At 40.0% G+C, this 24,654-nt stretch overlaps 1 protein-coding gene and 1 long non-coding RNA gene across 2 annotated transcripts in view; one reads left to right on the top strand and one right to left on the bottom strand.

Annotated features, from left to right (window-relative positions):
• ZNF365 (zinc finger protein 365) overlaps window positions 1-19,389 on the top strand; it is a 70,463-nt gene extending 51,074 nt beyond the window's left edge. The window contains exon 3 of the mRNA XM_067710840.1: window positions 18,751-19,389. Coding sequence (XP_067566941.1) covers window positions 18,751-18,948 — 198 coding nt within the window. The 3' untranslated portion in view covers window positions 18,949-19,389. The remainder of the gene's footprint in view (window positions 1-18,750) is intronic.
• LOC137209311 (uncharacterized) overlaps window positions 1-24,110 on the bottom strand; it is a 74,593-nt gene extending 50,483 nt beyond the window's left edge. The window contains exons 1-2 of the long non-coding RNA XR_010935983.1: window positions 24,023-24,110; window positions 10,023-10,163 (exon numbers count right to left, since the gene is read on the bottom strand). This is a non-coding gene — a long non-coding RNA (uncharacterized lncRNA). The remainder of the gene's footprint in view (window positions 1-10,022; window positions 10,164-24,022) is intronic.
• Window positions 24,111-24,654: the final 544 nt, after the last annotated feature.

Here is a 24,654-nt window from a genome sequence, read left to right as displayed (position 1 = left end):
GGTTGTGAGATTGATAGCAAAAGCCCTGTTCTGCAAAAGGCCTCTGGCTTCTTTCCTTTCTTTTGAAATTAACCAGAAATGTGGAGCCCTGACAAGTACATTCTTTACCACTAGGGGGTGACAGCTGATAATGAATCAGCTTTTCTTAATGTGAGACAAGCTATTGGCTTTGTTCTATAGGTGTTCCAATAATGTTTCTTCTTTACTGATTGCCTGGTGATGTTTGGTTTGATGCATTCTTTGCTGAACATGCTCCACACCCAGTATCACACCTTTTGTCGTACACATCATGGGTCTGATGGAAGGACAGCTAGTGCTGGACAGCTTTGTAGATTTCAAATAAATGTCTGCAAAATTAGTTAACAAATAGGAATATTTATTTATTCATGCATTCATATGATAAATATTGAGAGTTCACAAGCCCTGTGACAGGCACTGGGGATACGATGGTGAACGAGAATATAACATCTGTCCTCATGGAGGTTTTATTGTAGGGGGAAAGATGACAAAAACCAGGTAAACAAACACATCCATAAGATAACTGTGAGCCTTAACAAGACCTATAAAGGAAAGCAACGTGAGGGTGAGATACAGACTAACTGGAGTTAGAGAAGAGATACCACATTAGATCAAGTATTACTTTATCTAAGGCTTTGCTATTCTCACACAACCAGCAGATTTCAGAGACACATCATGCCCTACTTTGGTTGTTTTCCACTTGCATATATTCTGGCAAAATTCTCATAACTCAGCATTTTGGTGCCTTGGAAGCTTGAAGTATCACTGATGGTTGATCTCTAGCACTATCAGTACATCTTTCCCAGATACTTAGAAAGCTTCCTTAGGAGAGTCATCAAATGGAAACAATATGCCTGTCTCCTTTCTATTCTGCATTACAGAATGGAAACTTCTGTAACTGACTAGCTTGCATCCATTCTGTCTAAATAGTTGGAACACTTCTTAAGAAATATCACTCACACACACACACACACACACACACACACACAGATATACACGCTTCACACAAAAGATATTGTTAATGTAAAGTTAAAGTCATGTAGCATGGAAAGTGAGAAAATTGTCCTAATGTTGATATAAATATTGGTTAAGAATATCACCTTACTGCTATTGATATTTTTGCACATGTTTTCTAGTCATTACAGACCATCTAGTGTCACTTCCTATTTTGAAATTTCTTTTCTTACTTGAAAGGCCTTCCCCCTTTATTCTCTATCAATTTAAGTCTACCTCATCTTCCACCTTCTAATGAGTCTGTATCTGTCTCTCTCTTTAAATATCCCTGCATACCACGTGTATTCCTTCCTTTTGTTTATTCCAGAAGCACTAATGTAATTGAGCAATTGATTAAATAATGTATTCTTAGGATTATTATAATGATTATAATAATAATTATTATATTATTATAATAATTATTATAATGATTATTATAATCATTATTTTCAATCATTCTATGTTGAAAAAAAAATGTTGATCCCTTCCTTTGCCAGCCTCCTTTGCAGCTAGGAATGAGACATGTGACCCAGTTCTAGCCAATGAGATGTAAGGGGAAATATACTGGTACCCTACGAGAAAGATATATTCTCCATGTCAAAAGGGAAAAGATATACGTGGAGGCTCTCTTGTGGCCTTGGCTCTTCTATTGCCCTTCCTTTGGATGAGGTTATGAAGGATGTAATATCTGGATTTGCAGAACCATCTTGTGAACAAAGTGGGAAGCCCAAGAGACTCTTGGAGTTGCCAACCCAGTGCTCTTAACAATGTGGAGCTGCTGAACTAGGTCTGGAATGACCATCCTCCAGCTTCTTATTATATAATTTAATTTAATGCCTTTATTATTTACATCATTATTAATTTGGTATACTGTTCCTGGGAGCCAAAGGGACTCTAAACACAGTATGAATATTAAAATCCCTCAGAAACATCATCTCACTTTTAATTTTGACACTCCTGAGAACTTGGTCCAGTGCGTAATACAAAGAAGTAGCTAAATAAATACATGCAATCTACATGTTTTTTTCTTTGTTTTCTCACCACTTCCTCCCCCACCAAAGAACTTCTTGAAAATTAATTGCAGATTCTTATTTAAAAGACTGCTGAATTGGAATAAGGAACTTTCCCTACATGGGTCTGTTACAGAAGATGCATATATGTCATGATGTAGCTTATGTTCACTTTGCCGTGGCAAATTTCAATGATTGTGAACTTCATAAATGCATGCTTTTAGAGGGCAGAGGTCTTTCTTTTTCATCTTTATATATACCAATGCCAGCCCTGTGCCTTGCAGACAGTATATGGACAATGGGTGAGTAAGTTGGGGAAGAGAGGAGGGAAGAAAATTAGAAGCAGGAAAATGCATTTGGCTACTTGAAGAGTATGAGAGAGATAACTGTAAATGCATTGAACCAGAAATATTGCCTTATTCATCTTTGCATCTTCTACACTAGTATCTCTGAGAGTATAGTCTGATTATTCAGAACCGACTGGAGCTTTGCTAGAATTCACATTCCTGGGCCCCACTCCAGAACTTGAGAGAGAAAAATCTCTGAAGGTAGATCCAGGAATCCGTGATTTTGCTCACTTGCAAATCATTGCTCTAGTGCCTAGCAAGGTATTTTGTATATGCTAGACATTCAGTAAATAATAGAATGAATAAATGAATGATGTAAAGATAGAACAATCTCTCAAACTCAGATATAGTCTCTAAAGTCATTCTTTTAAAACCTAATATTTATTTGATGAGACAGAATATTTCATTTAAAAAGTAGAAAAGTCCCTTTTGCAAGTGGGCAAAATATTTTTACAACCAACATGACAAACTATTAAATGATACACTTGGTCTCAAATATAAATAACTTCAAAGCAAGAATAAGATTTCTTTCAAAATACTTGGGGAACTTCCCTGGTGGTGCAGTGGTTAAGAATCTGCCTGCCAGTGCAGGGGACACGGGTTCAAGCCCTGGTCCAGGAAGATCCCACATGCCACGGAGCAACTAAGCCCGTGCACCACAACTACTGAGCCTGCACTCTAGAGCCCGCAAGCCACCACTACTGAGCCTGCGAGCCACAACTACTGAGCCCGTGTGCCACAGCTACTGAAGCCCGCATGCCTAGAGCCCGTGCTCCGCAACAAGAGAAGCCACCTCAGTGAGAAGCCTGCGCACTGCAGCGATGAGTAACCCCCATTCATCACAACTAGATAAAGCCCACACGCAGCAATGAAGACCCAATGCAGACAAAAATAAATAAAATTTAAAAAATAAAATACTTGGGCACTTAGAAATGAAGTCAAAACATTCTAGGTCCCCAACCCCTTAAATATTCCTGTCTACTTCTCTGACACTTTCCCCAATGTACTCCTCCTCAGAACCTGGGCGTAACTTGATTTGGCACTGGTTCATTGAAGAATGAGCTCATTTTCTAGACAGGGGTAGAATATGTCTATAGAGAACAAAATGGTAAGCACAGATTCCTCTTCGAAGTGTAATCTGGCTGTTCCCACCTCTTCAACCCAAGTGGAAAGCTGAATCATCTCCATGACAGACACAGCCCCAATTCTTTCAAAGCTATGGATACAGGGATTTGTGCTTTCCTGCTTTGCTGAGATAGAGAAATAGGGTTATGGTACATACGACCTATCCTGGGATAACCAGATCAACTGTATAAAGAGGCACCATCTGGATTCTTTCTATGCAGGAAGTGAGAAAGCTCTTGCTTGAATAGCTGATGTTGGGGAATCTGTTTTAACAGTGTGTGGTTTCAAAGAAGTGAGGAAGCATCTGTTTGGAGGGAGTGAAGAGATCTTCTTTAGCCAAGTAGTTTGCACAACAAATTGGATGATCTAACCCCACCCTAGCTATCCAAACTTATCTCTCTCCTCTTAACAGAGTCAAGCCAGTTTTTTCTTCTTGGCGCAACATCCCATGTTCCTTACAATCTCCATGGTCTTGCCCAAGATCTTTTGCCCCAGCTGGAATACCTTACTTTCTTACACTCGTCTTCCCAATAATAAGGAGGCTAAAGCTCCTAATAATCTAGTGGTAACTATATGGTAACTATGTGGTAACTACATACATTGTTTCCTTTAATCCTCACAACAACTCCAAGAAATAGGTCCTATAATTATCTTCATTTTATAGGTAAGTAATGGATAATCAAAGAGATTAAATTACTTGGCTAAGGTCATCCAGACAGTATGTTTGCAGAACTGAGATTCATATCCAAGGATGTCTGATTCTAAAGTCCATGCTTGGAGCCATTATGCACTCATTGGAATTGTTTTTGCACCTCCAAGTCCACGGTCCATGAAGCCCTCTATCTATCTATTTATTTATTTATTTGCCACACTGTGTGGCATGTGGGAACTTAGTTCCCCAAGCAGGGATTGAACCTGCGCCCCCTGCAGTGGAAGCGTGGAGTCTTAACCACTGGACCACCAGGGAAGTCCTGAAGCCCTCTTTTAAAACTGATTATTATTTAAACCATACATATTGGTACTTTAAATAACAAAATCATAGAGTGTCAGAGAAATGACTTCACAGGCCATCTTGATCACCTCTCTTCTTTTATAGACAAGAAAATTGAGGCTCAGAAAGAGGCTGTTCCTGTCAGAGGTCTCACAGAACTCAGTCATGCACATAGGGCAGAACTTTGATGATTCTGGGGCCCCTTCCTAGAGTTTCTGATTCAGTAGGTCAAGTGCAAGGGCCTGGGAATATGTGTTTTAAAAATAGCTCCATGGGGCTTCCCTGGTGGCGCAGTGGTTAAGAATCCGCCTGCCAGTGCAGGGGACACGGGTTCGAGCCTTGGTGCGGGAAGATCCCACATGCCATGAAGCAACTAAGCCCGTGCGCCACAACTACTGAGCCTGTGCTCTAGAGCCCGCAAGCCACAACTACTGAGCCCGCGTGCCACAACTACTGAAGCCCGCGCGCCTAGAGCCCGTGCTCCGCAACAAGAGATACCACGGCAATGAGAAGCCTGTGCACCACAACAAAGAGTAGCCCCTGCTCGCCGCAACTAGAGAAAGCCCGCATGCAGCAACGAAGACCCAATGCAACCAAAAATAAACAAACAAATAAATAAATTTATTAAAAAAAATAGCTCCATGATTGGGTCCAATCATCAGGCAAAGTTGGGAATCACGAATATTCTATATCACTTGGTGTTTCATCTGTGTTTAATGTTTCATCTATTTCATCTGTTTGTCTTATCTCTCAAATATTATTCTTTGGAGGCCTTGTTATATACTTCAGTATTCCTTACAGTGTCTAGCTAGGAAGGAGCTAGACATATTTTAAGTGCCTAGCAAATGCTTGTGAAGCAAAATGAAGAAAGTTTTAGATACTGAATATTTGATTAGGAGGTGGCAGGGAAATGAATTATGGCAATTAGGTTCAAGGCCATGTAGAGCAAACATTCCAGGTGGGAGGCAAAATAGGTGATAATTATAAAATGTGGCTTGTTTCATTTGCTTCAGCTCATAATGACTTGGAAGCCTAGTTGCCCAAAGATTTCGGATAGCAGAGTCCTGACTTTCTTTTGTCTTCCTAAGCTGGGTAGACATGCTGAGTAAATGTGATCCCCGGATGCTCAGGACATGTCTTGTTCTGCTCTGAACACATGGAACCAAGCCCTGGTGACACTCTTGCCTTGGAGTGGCAGAGCCTTATATGGAAGCAGAGTGCACTTTTCACTTTACTGGGGGATCTTTAAATAGCAGGGAACAGCAACTCAAAGCTTTTCAAAGAGCTACTTAAAGTTATTTTTCTCCATGACAACAGCCTGCCAATAAGGATAGAATTTAAAGAGCTAGTACCCCAAGAAGAAAGAGAAAAGGAAAATTTCCCTGCCAAAATGAATGCTCAGAGATGAACCACAGCCGGAGTGTAAATTCTATACATTGACTCACAACTATAGAACAGATGAGATGAGCAATCAAACTGCATTCTTTAATTATCTGTGTGCAAAATCAGAAGGATATTTAAAGGTGTTCACTTGGTGGTAGATGGGGTGGAGGGAGATACTGGCGTATGCTATGATTTCTGGTGATGAAATGATGGATTCTTTCTTTTATTTATTTATTTTTTATTACCCTTAAAGATTCAGAGGATTGATTTTGTTTTGGGCTCCTAAAGATCAACTTCTAAATAATCCTCCTAGCCTTCTTGTGCCTTAACCTTGCAAAAACACCTTTTTCTCTGCCTCACGTAATATGACTCCCAGGACAGGCTGTAGTGGACTCAACTCCTGATTCCCTATTTTCTATCAAATGAAAATATTCAGATGCTTTCTCAGGGAACGCCCACAGTGTTGTTGTTGTTGTTTAAAATTAAGATTTTACATTTTTAGAGCAGATTTAAGTTCACAAAGTGAGGAAAAGGTACAAAAATTTCCCATATACCCCCTGCCCCTACACATGCCTCCTCATTATTAAAATCTTCCACCAGTGTGGTATATTTATTATAATTGATGAGCCTTCACTGACACATCACAATCACCCAAGGTCCATAGTTTACGCTATGGTTCACTCTTGGTGTTGTTCATGCTATGGGGTTGGACAAATGTATAATGACATGTATCCATCATTACGGTATCATACACAGTATTTTCACTGCTCCAAAAATCCTCTGTGATCCACCTATTCATCCCTTCCCCAATCTCTCAACCCCTGGAAACCAGTGATCTTTTTACTGTCTCCATGGTTTTGCCTTTTCCAGAAAGTCACATAGTTGAAAATCACACAGCATGTGATTGGTTCCTATCACTTAGTAATATGCAGTTAAGGTGCCTCCATGTCTTTTCATGGCTTGATAGCTTTTATTTCCTTTTTGGTGTTGAATAATATTCCATTGTCTAGATGTACCAGTTTATTTATCCATTCACCTACTGAAGGACATCTTGATTGCTTCCAGGTTTTGGCAACTATAAATAAAGCTGCTATAAACATTCATGTGTGGACATAAGTTTTCAACTCCTTTGGGTAAATACCAAGGAGCATGATTGCTGGATCTGCTGGATCATATGGAAAGGTATGTTCAGTTTTGTAAGAAACTTTCCAAATGTCTCTCAAAGTGACTGCATTATCCTGCACTGCCATCAGCAATGAATGAGGGCTCCTGTTGTCCACATCCTCACCAGCATTTGGCGTGGTCAGTGTTTTGGATTTCCGGCCATTGTAATAGGTGTGTAGTGGTATCTCATCGTTGTTTTAATTTTCATTTTCCTGATGACATACGATGTGGAGCATCTTTTCATATGCTTATTTGCATCTGTATAGCTTTTTCGGTGAGGTGTCTGTTAAGGTCTTTGGTCCATTTTTTAATTGGGTTATTAGTTTTCTTACTGTTGAGTCACATTGAGTTTTTATTTCTCTGTTCTCAATCCCCCAGGTTGGGGGGATTTATAAGATTTATCTTCTACTCCTAACTGTCCCCGAGAATAGGGTACACTTTCCCCGATAACCTTCTTAGCCTCCACCCTCAACCAAGTCCTAGACCAACTCAATGCATTAGCCTTAGAAATGATCAGTCCCAGAGTAGTACAGACTCATTTTCTATCTGATATAGGGATACCCTCTCCAGTGTTCCCTACAACTGCTCATCTGGACCTTAATCAGTTATAGGACTACCTCTAGCTTGACAGTGGCAAGTTTCACCACTGACCAGTGCCAGGGATTACCATTCATTTAACAGATATTATTGGATGCACTTTATGTGTCAAGCTCTGAGCTGGGCACTGGAAGAGTGAATCAATCAGACAATTATCAACTTCTTCCTTAAGGGTTAAAAGTGGTTCTCCTATAATGACCAGCTCTAATTCTGCCCACTGAAACTATATAATCAGCTATTGTATTCCTTTGGAAACTTAAAGACAATCAGATCCCTCAAAGCACATTGGCATTCTGGTCACCCCTTCCTTTGTATGTGCTCCCATTGGTCAATGACCCATTCAAAGGAGACTGCTCACATTTCACCTTACTTCCTGGGCTCTTCTGCCTGTGTTGGATGGTCAGGGCTTCTTACAGTTGCCTACATCTGTGGAGTTACATTGCTTGACATGTTTCTAGACTCTAGAGGTGCAGACTTGCATATGTATATGTCCCTTGGGGAGAAGGAGCTAAAAACATTAGCTTCAACCTGGGGAGTTGTTTTTCTTCTCCTGCTTTTTAACCAGAAAAATAAATGCGATTGTTGCTTTGAAAACTGAAATGCTAGCTTTTAAACAACTTGCAAATAACAGAGTTCAAGATTTCAAGGGGAAAACAGGCTCCATAAAAATTCTGTGACAGGAACCCCTACATTGTCCTTTTAGTTGGTAAACTGAGAATAAATGGTAACCAGAAAGTAATCACCTCTAACTGCATTTCACTGAGAACTAATGTCCTTCTGACCAGTAAATGTTAACTTAGCCCCCAGGTACAGCTTGACTTTGAGGGAAGGGGCACATGAACTTGGGGCCAGGCTGTTACCCCAAAGCACACTCACTGCCAGCCCTGACAAGGGCTTGCAGCTGTTATTACCAAGGATCAGGCAATTCTTCTGCTCTTAGACTTGGCTTCTTTTAGGGCTGAAAGCATCAGACTAACTCCAGGAAGAGCTGACCATTTCTCTTACTTCAGATTCAGAAGGATTCAGAAGGAATGATTTGTTCTCCTGACTGATTGTTCTCTGCTCCCACTTTCCACCTTGTTCTGCTCCCAGGATGTGCTCCCTGACTTCATCTGCCCTGCTCCCGGTCCAGGAGGCTGGCCTCTGCAGGTGCATCTCCTGGCTTGCCAGCTGGCTTCCAGTTCCATTTAGCCAATGAGAGGCCCAGGTGAGAGGGTGGGAAGGGAGAGAGGTCAGTGTATATCTTCCAAGCCCTGTGCTTCTGCAGCATGTCTCTAGAACCCAATTAATTCAAGCTCCTGCCAAGCAGCCCCTAATCTAGGGTTCCAGTTCTTGTTTGGCTCTAGGAACTCTACCTTCTGCCCTGGGCCTTGTTGGTAATGGCCTCCTATCATTAAACCTCTGGGTGCCTCAACCAAACAAACTTTTCCTTAATACTGCCTTCATCTCTGTCCTATCATTATACCCTCTTCATTAAAATCATCTGGAATAAATTCTTTCCTGCCTGGGCCCTGACAGATAAACCTCTGGATGTTCAGTTCTCCTCTGTAAGGCATAGGAGCATCATGCCATCAGCACCAGGGAAGCCTTCTTATCTCCTTTAGGCAGGTACAGTCTCCAGTCCCAGGACCAGAGGGTAGGCAATCTCAACCTGGCAGCTCAGGAGATTTCTGAACCCCACCTATTAAATGAAACTCTTCTGGGGGTGAGGCCCTATAATTTCTCCTTTTAAAAAAGACCCATGGAACAAGAATGGCAAAATAGTGATAATTGTTCAAGTTGGGTGACGGGGACCTGGGGTTCATTATGCCATTTTCTCTACTTCTGTGCAAAATAGTGGTAATTGTTCAAGTTGGGTGATGGGCACCTGGGGTTCATTATGCCATTTTCTCTACTTCTGTGTATTTTCATAAAAAAGAATTAGGTATGTAAGGTTCTAAGTTGAGAACCAGTGATTCAAAGTAGAGATCTGAAATTTGTTTTGCTAATCTCATTATTCCATCTGTGTAAACAACTGAGATGAGACAAAGAGATCCAGCATCTTCCATTTACTGTAGTCCTAGGTACCAGAGACCCAGGACCTCCAGTCCCTACCACACAGATTCCTTTATAGATTGGGGTTGACCAGATCTGGCCAAATTCCTTGGTGATTCCCAAACAGTTCCCACTCACACAGACATAGTTTGTGACCTTTAGCCAAATTCTGTAAGTATGGAATTAGAGAGTCCAAGTCACTGCACTCTGGTGTGGCTCTCTCCTCTGTTCCTTCTTCTGAGAAATTCCTCAGAAGCCCCACAGTTCTATTTGACCCGTACCAGAAAAGGACCCAGACTTTTGAGGAAAAAATTCAGGTTTTTAGACTCTGTTCCTGTGTATCTTGGGCAAGACACCTACCTTTTCAATTTCTTTGATTTCTCTGATTTCATAGCATAGTAGTTAAAAGCACATCTCTGGGTTTGAATCATAGTTCTGCCACTTCCTGGCCATGTTACTCAGGGCAAGTTGCTTTACTTCTGTATGCCTCAAGTTTTTCACCTGTAGAATGGAAATATCAATGGAAACCACATCATTGGGTTGTTGGGGAGATAAAATGAGCTATCTGACTATCACATATAAAGGGAGTAAGTAGCACGGTGCCTGGTGTACAGTAAGTTCTAACTAAGTGCTAGCTGATGCTGTATCATTAGTGCTAATTACATTTATATTTGTAACTTTGGAGGACTAGGCAGAAGGAAACATAGCAACAGTTTCAGATAGAGTTTCCAGGGGTTTTAACAAATCACAATAAAATTTGAGAGCTACTGTTGTAGATCTTGTAAATATTAATGGCTATAAAATCTGGAGTTAAAAAAGATCCATTCAAACAAGCCAGTGTGGCTGACTCCCTAGTTCCTAGTCATTTTGTGTAGTTCTGGGCTTCAGCACCTGCCTGGGTAGAAGGCCTGGCTGGATCTGGAACTGAGCTTCCCCTGCTCTGGACTGGACTGACACAACAGCCCAAGTTACAGGGTTTGATGGGTGGGAGGTGGTAGTGAAGGGAAGAGCAGAGAAGCATTGAGAATACTCCTAAATCAAACAGAAAAGCCCAAATGCCTAGATGGCCTTGGCTCCTGTATGTCCATTCTCAGCCAACTTGAGGACACACAGCTTCATTTAGTAAATCTGACCTCATGTTCATGTCAATTAAAAACTATGCAAATGTGTTTTGAATTTTCTAGGCAAGCGTGTATTACCTCCTAATGCTGACCATTAAAATTCCTGATAAAATCCAATCTCCAAAAGTTGGACAGCAAGAGAGAGAGAGAGAAAAAAATCTAGCCCTTTTAATAATTAAGCACAAAAAATATAGTAGTGCATAATTATACCCTAAAGAACAACTCCTTAAGTCCTCCCTTAACTGGGAGGAAAAGGCTAGCCAGCCCCTTTTCCTCACCGAATCCTCACCTTTTCCTAATCTAACCTAACCTAACCCAGACAACACCTGTAGTCTCCAGCTTAAGAACGCTTGTTTCAATGTTTGTTTGTTTGTTTGTTTTTCCAGTGTAGATCTGGGCTTTATAGAAGCCAGATATTGAATGACATAAACTGATTCATTCTGAAATCAATGTCTAACAAAAGGTTGAAAGCTAGCCTTTCCTTAGACAAGTATGTCTTTACTGTGAAATACCAGTCACATACACTCTCTGGCATATTCTGCTAATTTTTCCCACTTCTTGTGGCATGTGTTTAAAAGTCACCAGCTAAGAAAAGCCAGATATTCTACGGCTAGTTTTGATTTGTGAATAGCAAGGAAACATACAGTTATAGTGCAAGGACTCAATTATAACACATCACCACCTCCGTTGTCCTGACTGGGGAGTCACATCGGGGTGACTGCCTGCCTTTTGATACGTTCTGATAGCCATGTCTGTGCCATCCCCTTTCTTTGGGGGGAATGACTTTTCTTTCCAAGTTCTCATCTTTCCACTCCCTGCTCTATCATGTATCCTGGACAGAAGCTGTGTAACAAAGCCTTGCTGGCCACAGTGGATGGTTTAATGGTAGGCAGCTGCGCTAAACTAAGTAGCCAGTGCCTCACACCTCACTTTGGGTCAGGGACCCAAGCTGGTCTCACCAGAGTCCTTCCTCAGGATTTATTCCCCCTGCTCCTAACACATTATTATGAAAATTCTCAAACATACAACAAAGCTAAAAGAATTTTACAGTGAATACCCACCACCTAAACTCTACCATTAACATTTTACTACATCTGAATTATCACCTATCTATCCACCTATCCAGCTATTAATTCAAATTATTTTTGGTGCATTTCAAAGTAGGTTGTAGCTCTTAGCATACTTCTAAGTATTTCAGAAAGTATTAAGTAGGGTTCAATATTGGTTTATGGGATTTTTTTGATATAAAAATCATATACAATAAAATGTTCATATGTTGTACATTTGCAGCGCTTTGACAAATGTATACACTCAGGATTTATTTTCATCAGAAGTGGAGAGAAAGCTTCTTTCCTCTTTGGAAAGTGAGGCTCAAAGATGTGAGCCTAGAGTGGGGCAGTTATTACTCCGGCTTCAGATTCTTAAAGCCAGCTAGGGGAAGCTGACATACCAATATGGAGGCAGAGCTAAGAGATAAAAACAACTTTGAAAGTATTGTAGTCATTTCTGCCTTTTTTTTTTTTTTTTGCAGTTTGGTTACATGAGCTGATAAATTCTTGTATTTGCCTAAACTATTTTGAGTTGTTTTTCTTTTACTTGCATCTAGTCCTGACAATATATGTAAACTGTCCCCTTTAATTTTAAACAAGGTTTTATGTGTCTACTGCAGGTATCAGGACCAAGTTGGGAGAGATTAAGAAAGTATAAGGTTTCTAAAAAATCTAAGAGACTGTGGTTCTAGTAAATTGAAAGTGTTGGCCTTAGCTAGGTTCTAGTTGTTGATCCCTTGTTTGTGGTATCAAGGGACAGTTTTGCACAGGCGCTAGCAACTTTATTCAAAGCAGAATCATTAACAAATGAAAAAAAGCAAAAGCATGACGTGATAACCTTGATATCAAAAATATAGTTATCGATATTAGAAGCAGGGCCCTAGTGAACTTGCTAATTATTCTTTCTGACTTTGAACATTACCCAGTTTTTGTGGCTTTAGCTAAATAATCACAGAAACAGAAACTGTGTGTTTTCACTGTTAGAGGTGGAATAGGTTGCAAAATGCCAAAATGGGTCCAATCTGGAAAATGTTGAGTCCATGTGCGAGAGAAGGGAAAAGAGAGGAAGACTCTCAATCATCCGAGGGGGAGTAAAGGAAGTATTTTATTGCCCAAGAGAAATTTCTTTTTTGGGTGTTTTGTTGTTGTTGTTCTAACATATGATACTATTTATCAGTTGTGTTATTCTGGTATTTTATGGTCAGAATTGATTTCTTTTTCTCTATTTGTCTCAAACTAAGTACAAAGTTTTTCCTTGGTGATTTCTATAAAAGTTAGAAGAGTGGTTACTTTTGGGGAAGGGAAGGGCTTGTGAAAAGAAAGGGACTCATGGAGGGTTTTCAGAATATGTATCCAAGTTCTGTTCTCTTGACCTGAATGATGGTTACAAGTGTGCTCACCCTACATTAAGCTATGCATTTGTTCTGTGGGGTTTCTGGTTTTGTGTTTTATATTTTACAATAAATGTCTTAAAATCTGAAGTGAATACGTAAAGATGTTAAGATTTGATAAAGCTCTAAGGTGGGTATACTATTAGTGCTTATTTCATTATATTCATTGTTATTCTGTATCATCAGAATATTTCATAATTTAAAAGATTTACTCCTTAACCTCCAACACCACTTTGAAAGGACACAATTCTTACATTTCTGAGGCCTGTTGAAAGTGACAGTGACAGTCATCCCAAAACTGTCACTAGCACCTTCTTCCTTTGCACTGTCCCCTCAAATTAGCTCTTCAAGTTCCTCAGCTCTTTTGTGTGGATCTTAGCCTGATTCATTGTATGTAGAACATCTGACCTTTCCTATATATTTTTACAAGTGCATATTAGATTTTATCTGACCAGATCTACACATTGCCAAAGTGAATGAGAATAGTTAAAGCAATTATTTGGGAAATTTATGTTAAAGCTTTCTTATTCAGATAATTCAAAGAGAAGCAGAGAAAATAGCGCAGTGGTGATTGTCCTGCTTCATGTAATTATTTCCGCAGTTCCTCATTTTGTTCGGTTATTGAGGTTCTTTTCTCTTTTTAAAGACAATTTTTTTTAAGAGCAGTTTTAGGCTCATAGCAATATTGAGGGGAAGGAAGAGAGATTTCCTGTATATTTCTTGTTCCCACACATGCATAGCCTTCCCCATTACCAACATCACTCACTAGCGTAGTACATTTGTTGCCACGGATGAACCTACATTGACACATCAGAATCACCCCAAATCCACAGTTTACATTATGGTTCACTTCTGGTGAGGTACATGCTGTGGGGTTGGACAGATGTATAATGACATGTGTCCATCATTATGGTATCATACACGGTACTTTCACTGCCCCCCAAATCCTCTGTGCTCCATCTATTCATCCCTCCCTCCACCTCCCTCAACCCCTGGCAATCACTGATCTTTTTACTGTCTCCATAGCTTTGCCTTTTCCAGAATGTCACATAGTTGGAATCACACCGTAGGCAGCCTTTTCAGATTGGTTTCTATCACTTAGTAATATGCATTTAAGGTTCCTCCATGTCTTTTCACAGCTTTATAGCTTATTTCTTTTTTAGTGTTGAATAATGTTCTATTGTCTCGGTGTACCACAGTTTATTTATCATTCACCTACTGAAGGACATCCTGGTTGCTTCCAAGTTTTGGCAGCTATGAATAAAGCTGCTATAAACATCTGTGTGCAAATTTTTGTGCAGCTTTCAGGGTGAAGACAAGATGATGATGATGATGATTCAACTCCTTTGGGTAGGGAGTTGCAGTTGCTGAATCTGCTGGATCATATAGTAAGAGTATGTTCAGTTTTGTAAGAAACTGCCAAACTGTCTTCCAAAGTGACTGTACTATTCTGCACTGCCATGAACAATGAATAAGAGTTCCTGTTGCTCCACATCTTTTCAACATTTGGTGTTGTCGGTGTTCTGGATTTTGGCCATTATAGTAGGTGTATAGTGGTATCGTATTTTGTTTTTTTTCTTTTCTATTGCGGTTTATTACAGGATATTGAATATAGTTCCCTGTGCTATACTTTGGACTTTGTTGTTTATCCTTATTGTTGTTTTAATTGAGGTTCTTAAGAGCATTCTGATATAAGCAGGTAATTGGTGATAGCAACAGTTAATAATGTTTAAGCACTTGATATGTGCCAGGCATGTGCAAAGCACTTTACAGTATCAGCTGATTTAATAATTCCACAACTCTGTGAAATAAGTACTATTATTGTTTCTAATTAAAGAAAAAGGAAGACAGAGGCTTGTGACGGCTCAGTTAGTATGAAACAGCAGGGCCGACTTCATGGACACGAGACCTGGGCAGTCAGTCGCACAGGGCCCTGTGATCAGCTTTGTATTTGGTTTAATGCTCTGAGGTCACTGTCTTGAAATTCTTAATAATTTTACACAAGGGGACCTGCATTTTCATTCTATACTGGGCCTGGCAAATTATGCCCTGTGGGGTAGAGTTGGACATTTGACCCCAGAGGCTGTGCTGTTAAGCACTATTCTATTCTGCTGCTTATCCCCCTCTAAATGAAGCTAGGAGAAGGAAAAACAAAGAAACAAAACAAACAAACAAAAAACCAAAAACACCCCAAATGAAGAAAGAAATGAACAAATAAAAAAATAGTAACTGACATGGCATATGCATATAACTAAAGATAGTAAGAAACTAATCTGGGAAGAATAATTTTAAAAAGTGTGACTTGTACTTAAATTAACATTTCCTGGATATTATTCTTGGTAAATGAAATTAATATTTGAGACTTGTTCTACCTTAGGAAATGCATACACTCCCATGACGTTAAGTTCATTTTTCTATGTTCAGCATATGTCTAAAGGCAAGAAATTTTTTCTGAAACAAACTGTTAATTTGGGGGAACAAGAGGGGTGAACTCAGCAAATCTGAGAAAAATCTGTGAATTTGCTCACTGTTTTTCCCAACTGAGGACAGCTTCTCATTGCCCAGCTTTCAGGCTTATAATCTTAAGCCTGTGCCAAATGAAGCTTAGGTACAGAAAGCACCTGGAAAATAACGGCTACACACTGGGGAAAGCTACACTGTGAGTGTCTTCCATCCATGTAAGATAATGGGGAGGGGTTTGGTCACTTCTTTTTCCTGTGATCACTTTATTTCCTGCTTGTTCTGATTTGGGTCTTGAAACTCCCTTTTCCCTCTGATTGCTGTGACGGCTATGTTTGCCATCTTATTGTGATTTTTGTCCTTGTTTTGCTTGTGATCTCCGTCTGTGCTTGTCTCTTCACTGGAGTTGCTCAATTTGAGTTGCTAGTTAATAGCTTGTCTAATTTAGCCTCAAGGGTCCCTCATCGTTTGGCAGTGAGATGAAGCTTGGCTCCTACTTCTCCCTGGTACGACTTGTTCAGTGGAGGACAAGGGTGAGGACTGGTGGCAGCAAAGAGGTGGAAGCTGGTCCAGAGGCTCCAGTCTTCATTCTCTGTGACCTGCTGAGGCATTTACTGCCTGTCCCTGGAGAGCTTTGAGGCTTAGATGCCTCAGGAGTTCTAAATCTTACAGCTTAGTGTTACTTCTTAATCAGAAAATGGAATCACAGGAGAAAGAGCTTTTCTTACTGCACAGGGGCCTGGCTAGGGTTCATGTATTGTTACTGACATTCCCCTTCTTGCCCCATCCAGTTCAACAATGCGCATCATTGTTTCCAAAAGGGTTTCCTCCTGTGTCAGGTGAGCACTTGTACAGGCAGGTCTGAAACAATATCCAGCTAAGGGTTCAGCCTTCTCACAGCTGGAATGCAGTTCCCAACAACCAACATTCCAAACTGAAGGATTGTCATGATAACTAATGTTTTGTTCATTCTGGATTAAGGATGGATTCCTAAGTAATAAAAATAATACCTACTCCCAGCCCCAAGGTTTGCTTATATGTTCCTCACCATACACCTGTTAGGTAGGGAGGGTAAGAACCACTATTATTCCTATTTTGCTAGTGCAGAAACTGAGTTTCAGGAAAGTTGTGATTTGCCCAAGATCTAATAAGTCAGCTTAGATCTTTCTATGCCAAGAACAGAATTTCTCCATTACTGCATCACATCACTTCTATCATTAAACAAATTCAGAGTAGAAAGAAGGAAGCTGCATGTAGCTTTCGGGGTGAAGGTAGGATGATGATGATGATGATCTGTGATTTTAGCATGTGGACCTAAATTGTCATCCTATTCGGTGATGGTCAGGTATAGTCTGGGCTGACTGGAGGGTCATCTCTGCATCAGGGACCAAAGGACTTGACGGGAAGGAAAAATGCTGACCCTCCTGCCTACACCCCCAGGAAAATTAATCACCCTCAGAATAATGACCTCAAATTTTATGGTTAACTAAAGAGCAAATCGTGTTCTCTAGACTCTTACACTGACCAAGATTGAAAAAATCTTGGAAAGAATTTCTTGTTTCTCAAAGTGGAATACATGGCAGTGTGTCAGGGTCCCTGAAGATACATATTAAATTATGGTACATCTTCCCAGAGCACCAACTCTATTTGAGAAAAAACAGCAAACAAAAAGAGCAAACAAAACATGTTTATCGATTAAAAATACCAACATTTTAAGGGAAAGAAGGCAATTTTGGCCTGAATTTTAACAAAGAGAAAAGCTGCACACCTGCAATGGGTCTCTTTGGGTTAATACATCCCAGGTACTAACCTTAGGAATAAATTTTCATTCTCTTGTATCTTTGGATGGTTTCTGTGAAAAGTCTGAGAAGCACTGGCCATTTTGGTAGACAAGTTGAAACTAAGAGAATTTAAATGATTCTCCTATGGTCACAGCAGGCCTGCACTCAAAGTCGCCTGAATCCTTGTCTACCATTTTCTCCATTATTCCACAAATCCATTCTTTGTAATGAAAGTGTTTCTAAAACGAGAGTATATTTTCCTGCCTTAGGAAAACTAGGAGGCAGAAATGATGGCATATTGGAGAATGGAGACTGTGTTATAATGAGCATCATTCTCATCGCCAAAGCAACATGGGACACGGGCTGTTGAGTAGCTTGAGTTGAGTGTGAATGCAACCTAGGAAGGTCCAGCAAGGGGCTCTTCCAATCATGTTTCAGCTGTCATCTTGCTTCTAAGGCTTTGCCTCTTTCTTCCAAAGTAAAATATAAATTCTGGTTATTAAGATAACTATGCTCAACCTTATTAAATATCAAGCAGTGCAAATTAACAGGGCAATAAGCTACAATCTTTATTCCTTAATTTATTGGTAATGATTTTTTTAACTAATGAAAATACTCAGTATTAGTGAGGATGAGAAAAAACAGTGAAATAGAAATTTATCCAACTTATCTGGTAGAATAACTTGAAAATATGTCCCAAAACCCTTAGATTTTGCATGTATTACCCTTTGACAAAATAATTCTACCTCTACAAAATTTTCCCCAAGGAAATATACAGAAAAGCATGCAGGGATTGATTTAGTTACAAAGATGTTCAATTCGAGGTTCTTGAGAACAGTGAAAAATTGGAAACAATTTAAATGTCTAATATTTGGGATTTGGTGAAATAAATTATATCTTTACAATAGAATACCACTGTATCTTGACTCCCCCATAGAAATAATGCTGTGAATGTTAAAAGGCATTAGAGTGAAGTAGTTAAAAGTAGGGATTCTAGAATCTGATTTCCACGGTTTATAATCAGGTTGTGCCATTAACTAGCTGTGGGACTTTGAACAAGTTTGTTAAATTCTCAGTGCCTCAGTTCCATGAGAATAATGATATAGTATTATACTTTCCTTACAAGGAACATATTAAGTACTCATCAAATATTAGGTATTGTTAGATAAGCAGTTACCAAGAAGGGAAGTTTTTTTTTTCACTTATTATTAACTAGAAATTACAGGTTAACAAAATAGTTCGTATAATATAATGGTATACTTTTTTTTTTTTTTTTTTTTTGGCAGTACGCGGGCCTCTCACTGTTGTGGCCTCTCCCGTTGCGGAGAACAGGCTCCGGACGCGCAGGCTCAGCGGCCATGGCTCACGGACCCAGCCGCTCCGCGGCATGTGGGATCTTCCTGAACCGGGGCACCTGTGTCCCCTGCATCGGCAGGTGGACTCTCAACCACTGCGCCATCAGGGAAGCCCATATTTTCTTTTAAAAGGCTCTTTTAGAGACTTTGGGATTGACAAAAAAAATTGTAAATCACTATATTATACACCTGTAACATATAATATTGTACATCAACTATACATCAATAAAAAAGAAAGTGAAAAAAAAGGTTCTTTTAGATAGTTTAGACTAGTGGTTCCCAAACTGTGTGCCAAGGCATCCTGGGGCACTGCAGTGAACTCACAGGAGGCCCCCAGGATATTTTAAAATTTCAAGAGAAACACAGCAACACCCCTGGACACTGTGGGAACTACTACTATTAAGTGGTTTGGACCTAACTACATAATAAACGTAATTTATATTGGTTTAAAGTACCAGAAAAAATTACTGAAACATTGAGGGTTCCATGAATGAAGAAAGTGTGAAACTTTTAAAGTAGCCTATGGAATTTACCCAGATGTTAAATGTTACTGAGAAGTGGGATTTGTGTGCTTTACATTTTCTGCTTCTGATTTATCTGAACTTTTTAATTCTACTGTGAACCTTATTGTTTTAGTAAGACAATAAAAGTTATTTTAAAAATAATTTCTTCCTGAATTTGTGCAATAACCATTTATTGAACATTACATGGGGTCAATTTCTGGGCTTGATACAGGAAGGCAAAGATGCCACACCCTCAAGGAGCACATAGTTGAGGGTGAGTGGAGAATGTAAGCAAATGATTGCTGTGTGGTAGAAAAGGCTCTGAGTCAGAGGCTGGATTGGGAGCTCTGAACTCTGCTTTGGAGATAAGAAACCCTTCACAGAAGGCAGGTGTTAGGTGAGTCTTGCAGAATAAACGGGACTTCCCTAGATGGAAAAGGTGTAGAAGAATGTTCCTCCTTTCAGCCTGTGTGTAGGGGCTTGGATGGCTATGGGGGTTGCGGGGAGGGCAGTGGTAGGAGACTGGAAAGGTAGGCCAGATTAGAATGGGAAGGCTTTGATGGGTCATGCCCTCGACTGGACACTCAACTTGTAAAGGATGGGAAAACATTGACAGGTTTTAAGTAGGGGAGTGTTATAAGTGTTGTGCTGTAGAAAGATCACTCTGGCAGCACTGTGGAGACTAGACTTGGAGGCTGGAGCAGAGCTGCACAGGGCAGGGGACTAGCCAGGAGGATTTTGTAATAGTGTAAGAAGAGGTCACGAAGCCCCAAATGACTAATGACAAAGATTATATAATGGGCCTCTGTGGACCAAATCAGCAAAAGCAAATGATCCAGATGTAGCACATCATTCATTTCAAATATGTTGGTGTCTTTAAAAATAAAAACTTTGTTTTTTCTGATCATAAAGACAATACACAATTGGTATAGAAATTTAGAAGATGTAGAAATGTATAAAGAAGAAAATGAAGTATTTATATCCTATGAACTGGAGCTGAGATACATGTGTGTTTATATATCACATATAAAATATTAAATATGACATATTATATATAAATACTGATATATGTCTCAAATATATACATATAATTTAAAACGTGTACATGGTAAAGTCTGACTTACAGAAGGATAGAAAATTAAAATAATAATAATTACTGAGTGTTTACCAAATGCTAGACATTCTTGGAAGCACAAAATATATAATAACATATATATTAGCTTATTCAATCCTCAAAACAACCCTGTGAGATAGGTCTGTGTGTATTTTGCCATTTCTAGGTAAGAGAGTTGAAGGATAGAAAGATCAGTAAATTGCTCAATGTTCTATAATGTGTAAGTGTCAGAGCTGGGATTTGAACCCAAGCAGTTTATCTCCAGGGCCTGTACCCTTAAACCCCTAAAGTACAATTTTGAGTGGTATATTTAACTTCTGTTTTTAATTAATTGACTTTACACAGTGACTCTTTGACATTCTGCTACTACAGTGTTGTCCAACTGAACTTCCTGCAGTGATGGACATATTCTGTATCTGCACTATCCAGTATGGTAGCTACTAGCTATGTGTAGTTATAGAGCACTAGAAATGCTGCTACTGTGAATGAGGAACTGCATTTGAAATTTTATTTAATTTTAACTAATTTAAATTTGAATAGCCACCTGTGGCTAATGGCTGTGCATTGGACAGCACAGACCTATAGAAGATTAAAAAAAACGAGTACCTCATTGCTTTGTCATACTCCCTCTCCAGTAATCATATGTAACCATGTTTGTTTATTTCTGACTTCAATCCTTTCCCATATTTATCTCTATTAGGTCCAGAAAATATGCCTATAATTTAATCTCTTGATTTACCTACTTTAAACACTGGATTGACTCTGCCATACAAAAGCGGTCCCCAACCTTTCTGACACCAGGGACCAGTTTCATGGAAGATAATTTTTCCATGGATGGGGGTGGGGCGGGGGATGGTTCAGGTGGTGATGCGAGCAATGGGGAGCCCCAGATGAAGCTTTGCTCCCTCGCCCGCCCTTCACCTCCTGCTGTGCGGCCTGGTTCCTAACAGGCCACAGACCCATAGTGGTCTGTGGCCTGGGGCTTGGGGACCCCTGCCATACAAGATGAGGAATTAATTTTTGTATCACTTAAGATTCTTCTGATTGCAAGTGGAAGAAAAGCCAAATCAATCTGATTTGAGCAATAAAAAGGGAATTTATTGGCTCATATAAACAAGAACATCAGAGGCATTAGGAAGGCTGAATTCAGAGTTCAAACAATGTGAGCAGAACTCGATTTCAGCTCAGCTCTCTGCAGTCTGTAAGCTTCATCCTTAAATTCTATGTGGTGGGCAAAGCTGCAGGAGCCATAGGGTCATACTGTCTTAGATTCCAGACTAGCATGTGTCTTTATTGTGTGCTATTTAACTGTGGCCACAATAATGTTGAGTTAAAACATACACACACAATCTCAGTGGTGTACAATGGTAAGTATTTAACTCATATATGTGTGGGTTGGCTGAAGTCAGCTGATCTATGTTGGACATGGCTGGGTAGCTTTGCTGATCTTGGTTGGGACTGCTTACAACTCTGGGCTAGGATAGCTCAATGGTGTTCCTTGTGTCTCTCATCTTCCTCCTGGGACAAATGACCTACCCCAAGCATGTTCTCATGGTGATGATGAAGGTGCAAGAGCACAAGACCAGATGCACAAGCATATACCATTAGCCAAAGAAAGTCAAATGACTGTACCCCAAATCAATAAAATGTAGACGTATGCTCCTCCCATGGAATTGAGAAGGAGGAAAGGAGTATTTCCAAGCAGATGAGCTTGGCTTGCTCAATTCAAAACCAGTGATTGTGGCCAAGGGCATGGATCTCACACTCTGGCCTTGGCGTAGGTCCTATATTCCATCCTGGGAACAGAGGTTACATTCAGATTCACACAAACCATGGAGACTAAGAGTGGAAGAGGAACAGTTACCCCAAACTAAGATAAGAGTTCTGTTGGCCACATGAAGAGGAAATGGATATGAGATGGCAAACCACAATGACAATTATAACTTTAAACAATATACAAGGTTCCCCCACTATTTGAAAGCAGAGCATTCCTAAGAAATCTTTTGCAAGCTGAAATGGTGTAAAGTGGAGAAAGCTTAGGATGCATCTTGCTAACGGATACACAAAATAAACTGAGATAAAGCACAGACACAGTTCAAAGCTCTGGTGGCTTGACGCTGAGATGCTGAGTGTAGTTCCAGGAAAGGAGTTTGACAATGCCACTCTCACTGCTCAGGGTGCACTGCCTCTACCACGGCTCTCTGCAAAACAAACACTGAATGCTATTCTACTTTCGCTTTTCACCTTTTTTTGTACAAGCAAAAATTCTCTTCAGATTTCTTTCGGTTAGTGAAAACAGGTATTAATGTAGGTGTTTCGTAAAAGTGAAGGGGTGTAAAGCAAACTTCTGAAAAGCAGGGGATACCTGTACTTAAATTTCTGTTTCTTGAGACTTTGGTTTCAGATAGTATCCTCTGACATCATATTCATGAATTCCCTTTCACCCCCACATTTCCCACTTCTGTCAGCTTGATCATTCAAGCTGTTTGTTTATATTTATGAAGGAAGGACTGGGTACTTAACAAAGGTGGCTGGGTGTGTCTGGTGCAGTCTCTTCTCTGCCACTGGATAGGTAGGTTTCCTTGGTAGGCATTTCCCTCTGAAGATGGGTACTGGCTGCATATATGGGTGGGACATGTCAACTGACAAACTTCCCTTTAGGGTGCAAGCATATGGGATCATGCAAATGGTATTCTTTTCCCCACAAAACACCCAGAACGGAGGGCTTCACTGTGGAATGCCAAATCCCATACAAGGAGCCTTAGTTCTGTCCAGGCAGCAATCTTATCTTCTTAAAAGAGCAGATCTGGGGAGGAGGTGAGGGTTTCCAAATCTGCACTTCATCTGCATGTATGAGAAAGGTGCGGAAGGATGAGAAAGACCACATGATACAGCCCTTCTCTGGATAACCTTGCTTTTGGCTCCTCTTCCAGTCCTGAGTTCTGAGCATGCTAATGCCCAATGTGGAGATTCTCCAAGGCTTCTTTGGAATGAACATTTCCACCCTTTCCACAGCCTTCTCCTGAGAAAATCTGGGATGCTGCTTCCTTTGCTCTGTTTTATCCACCAGTACTGTTCACTTCCTTTCTATCTTCCAGAAAATTGTCAAAACCTCTGCTGATAGTTCTTTTTTTAATCTTCAGCATGGTTATCAATTTATTCCCTTTACTGACTCTTCAGCAGAATTTTGAATGGGAGCATACGTAAAGTCATGTGTTCAGTCCTGAACAGATATATTTATATTTAAACAAGTTTAGATGTTGCCAATTACATTTTTTTTAACCACTGGCTTAACTGAATACCATTCTTGAAGAGTTTTAAAAGTTATTTCTCAAAGTTACTCTGGGAATGACCCATGAAGGAAATGACTATCTTATGTTGGATCTAAAACCTAACAAATATTTATTTGTTATTGCTAGTACTACGTATATATTTACTGTATGCCAATAGCATTCAGAATATATCAGTCTACTGAGGATGGCTAAAACACACATAGATTGAGGGAGGGTTTCTCTCTACTGGGCTTCAAATTGAAGAGAGGCACAGCATTGAGATAGACACTTTCCAGGAGAAAATGATGACTCACACAGGGATGACTTCAAGGCATCTGGTTTCCATCTTCTTTGTTTCTTCTCTTGGACTCCATTCAGAGGCACTTCCTTCCAGCTGGAGCTTTTAATGGCATAATGTGAAGGCAAGATCCACAGAAGTGGGTTTAGAGGCGGGACTTGAAGGAGAAAATGCAGATCATCAGGGGAGACTATGGAAAATTACACCCAGATGGGAGATAACAGAGAATGTACACACATCCAGACTAAAATGTACCAATTAAAATACTTAGGGAAATGCAGAGAAGTATATGATTTTTAATATGGGGTAACAAAAATTTGAACTGAATAAAAAGTCAAAGTGATATAGTCCTGCTTGCAATTAACAGCACATTAATGCAATTTCTGTTTCTTGCCTGGGAAAGTATGGTGGCTCTCTTTATTTAAATGAATGTAGCATAGCACTGCTTGTGGTTTTGTTTTGATCTATTCATTCTCCTAGCTCCATTCATGACAGTGATACACTTATTCCTATTTCATAGCTGAAAAGGCACTAATGAACCTTGCCTAGTGTTCCAAAGTGATCTGGGATGGTGAGAGAGCCATCACCTGGTTGGGTGGCTTGAGCTTTGTTGTTAAAATAACCGGCAACCAATCAGAACCCTAAGAG

This window comes from Pseudorca crassidens, chromosome 16 (assembly GCF_039906515.1).
Source record: "Pseudorca crassidens isolate mPseCra1 chromosome 16, mPseCra1.hap1, whole genome shotgun sequence".
Taxonomy (NCBI): domain Eukaryota; kingdom Metazoa; phylum Chordata; class Mammalia; order Artiodactyla; family Delphinidae; genus Pseudorca; species Pseudorca crassidens.
This window is presented reverse-complemented; position numbering and strand designations above follow the sequence as displayed.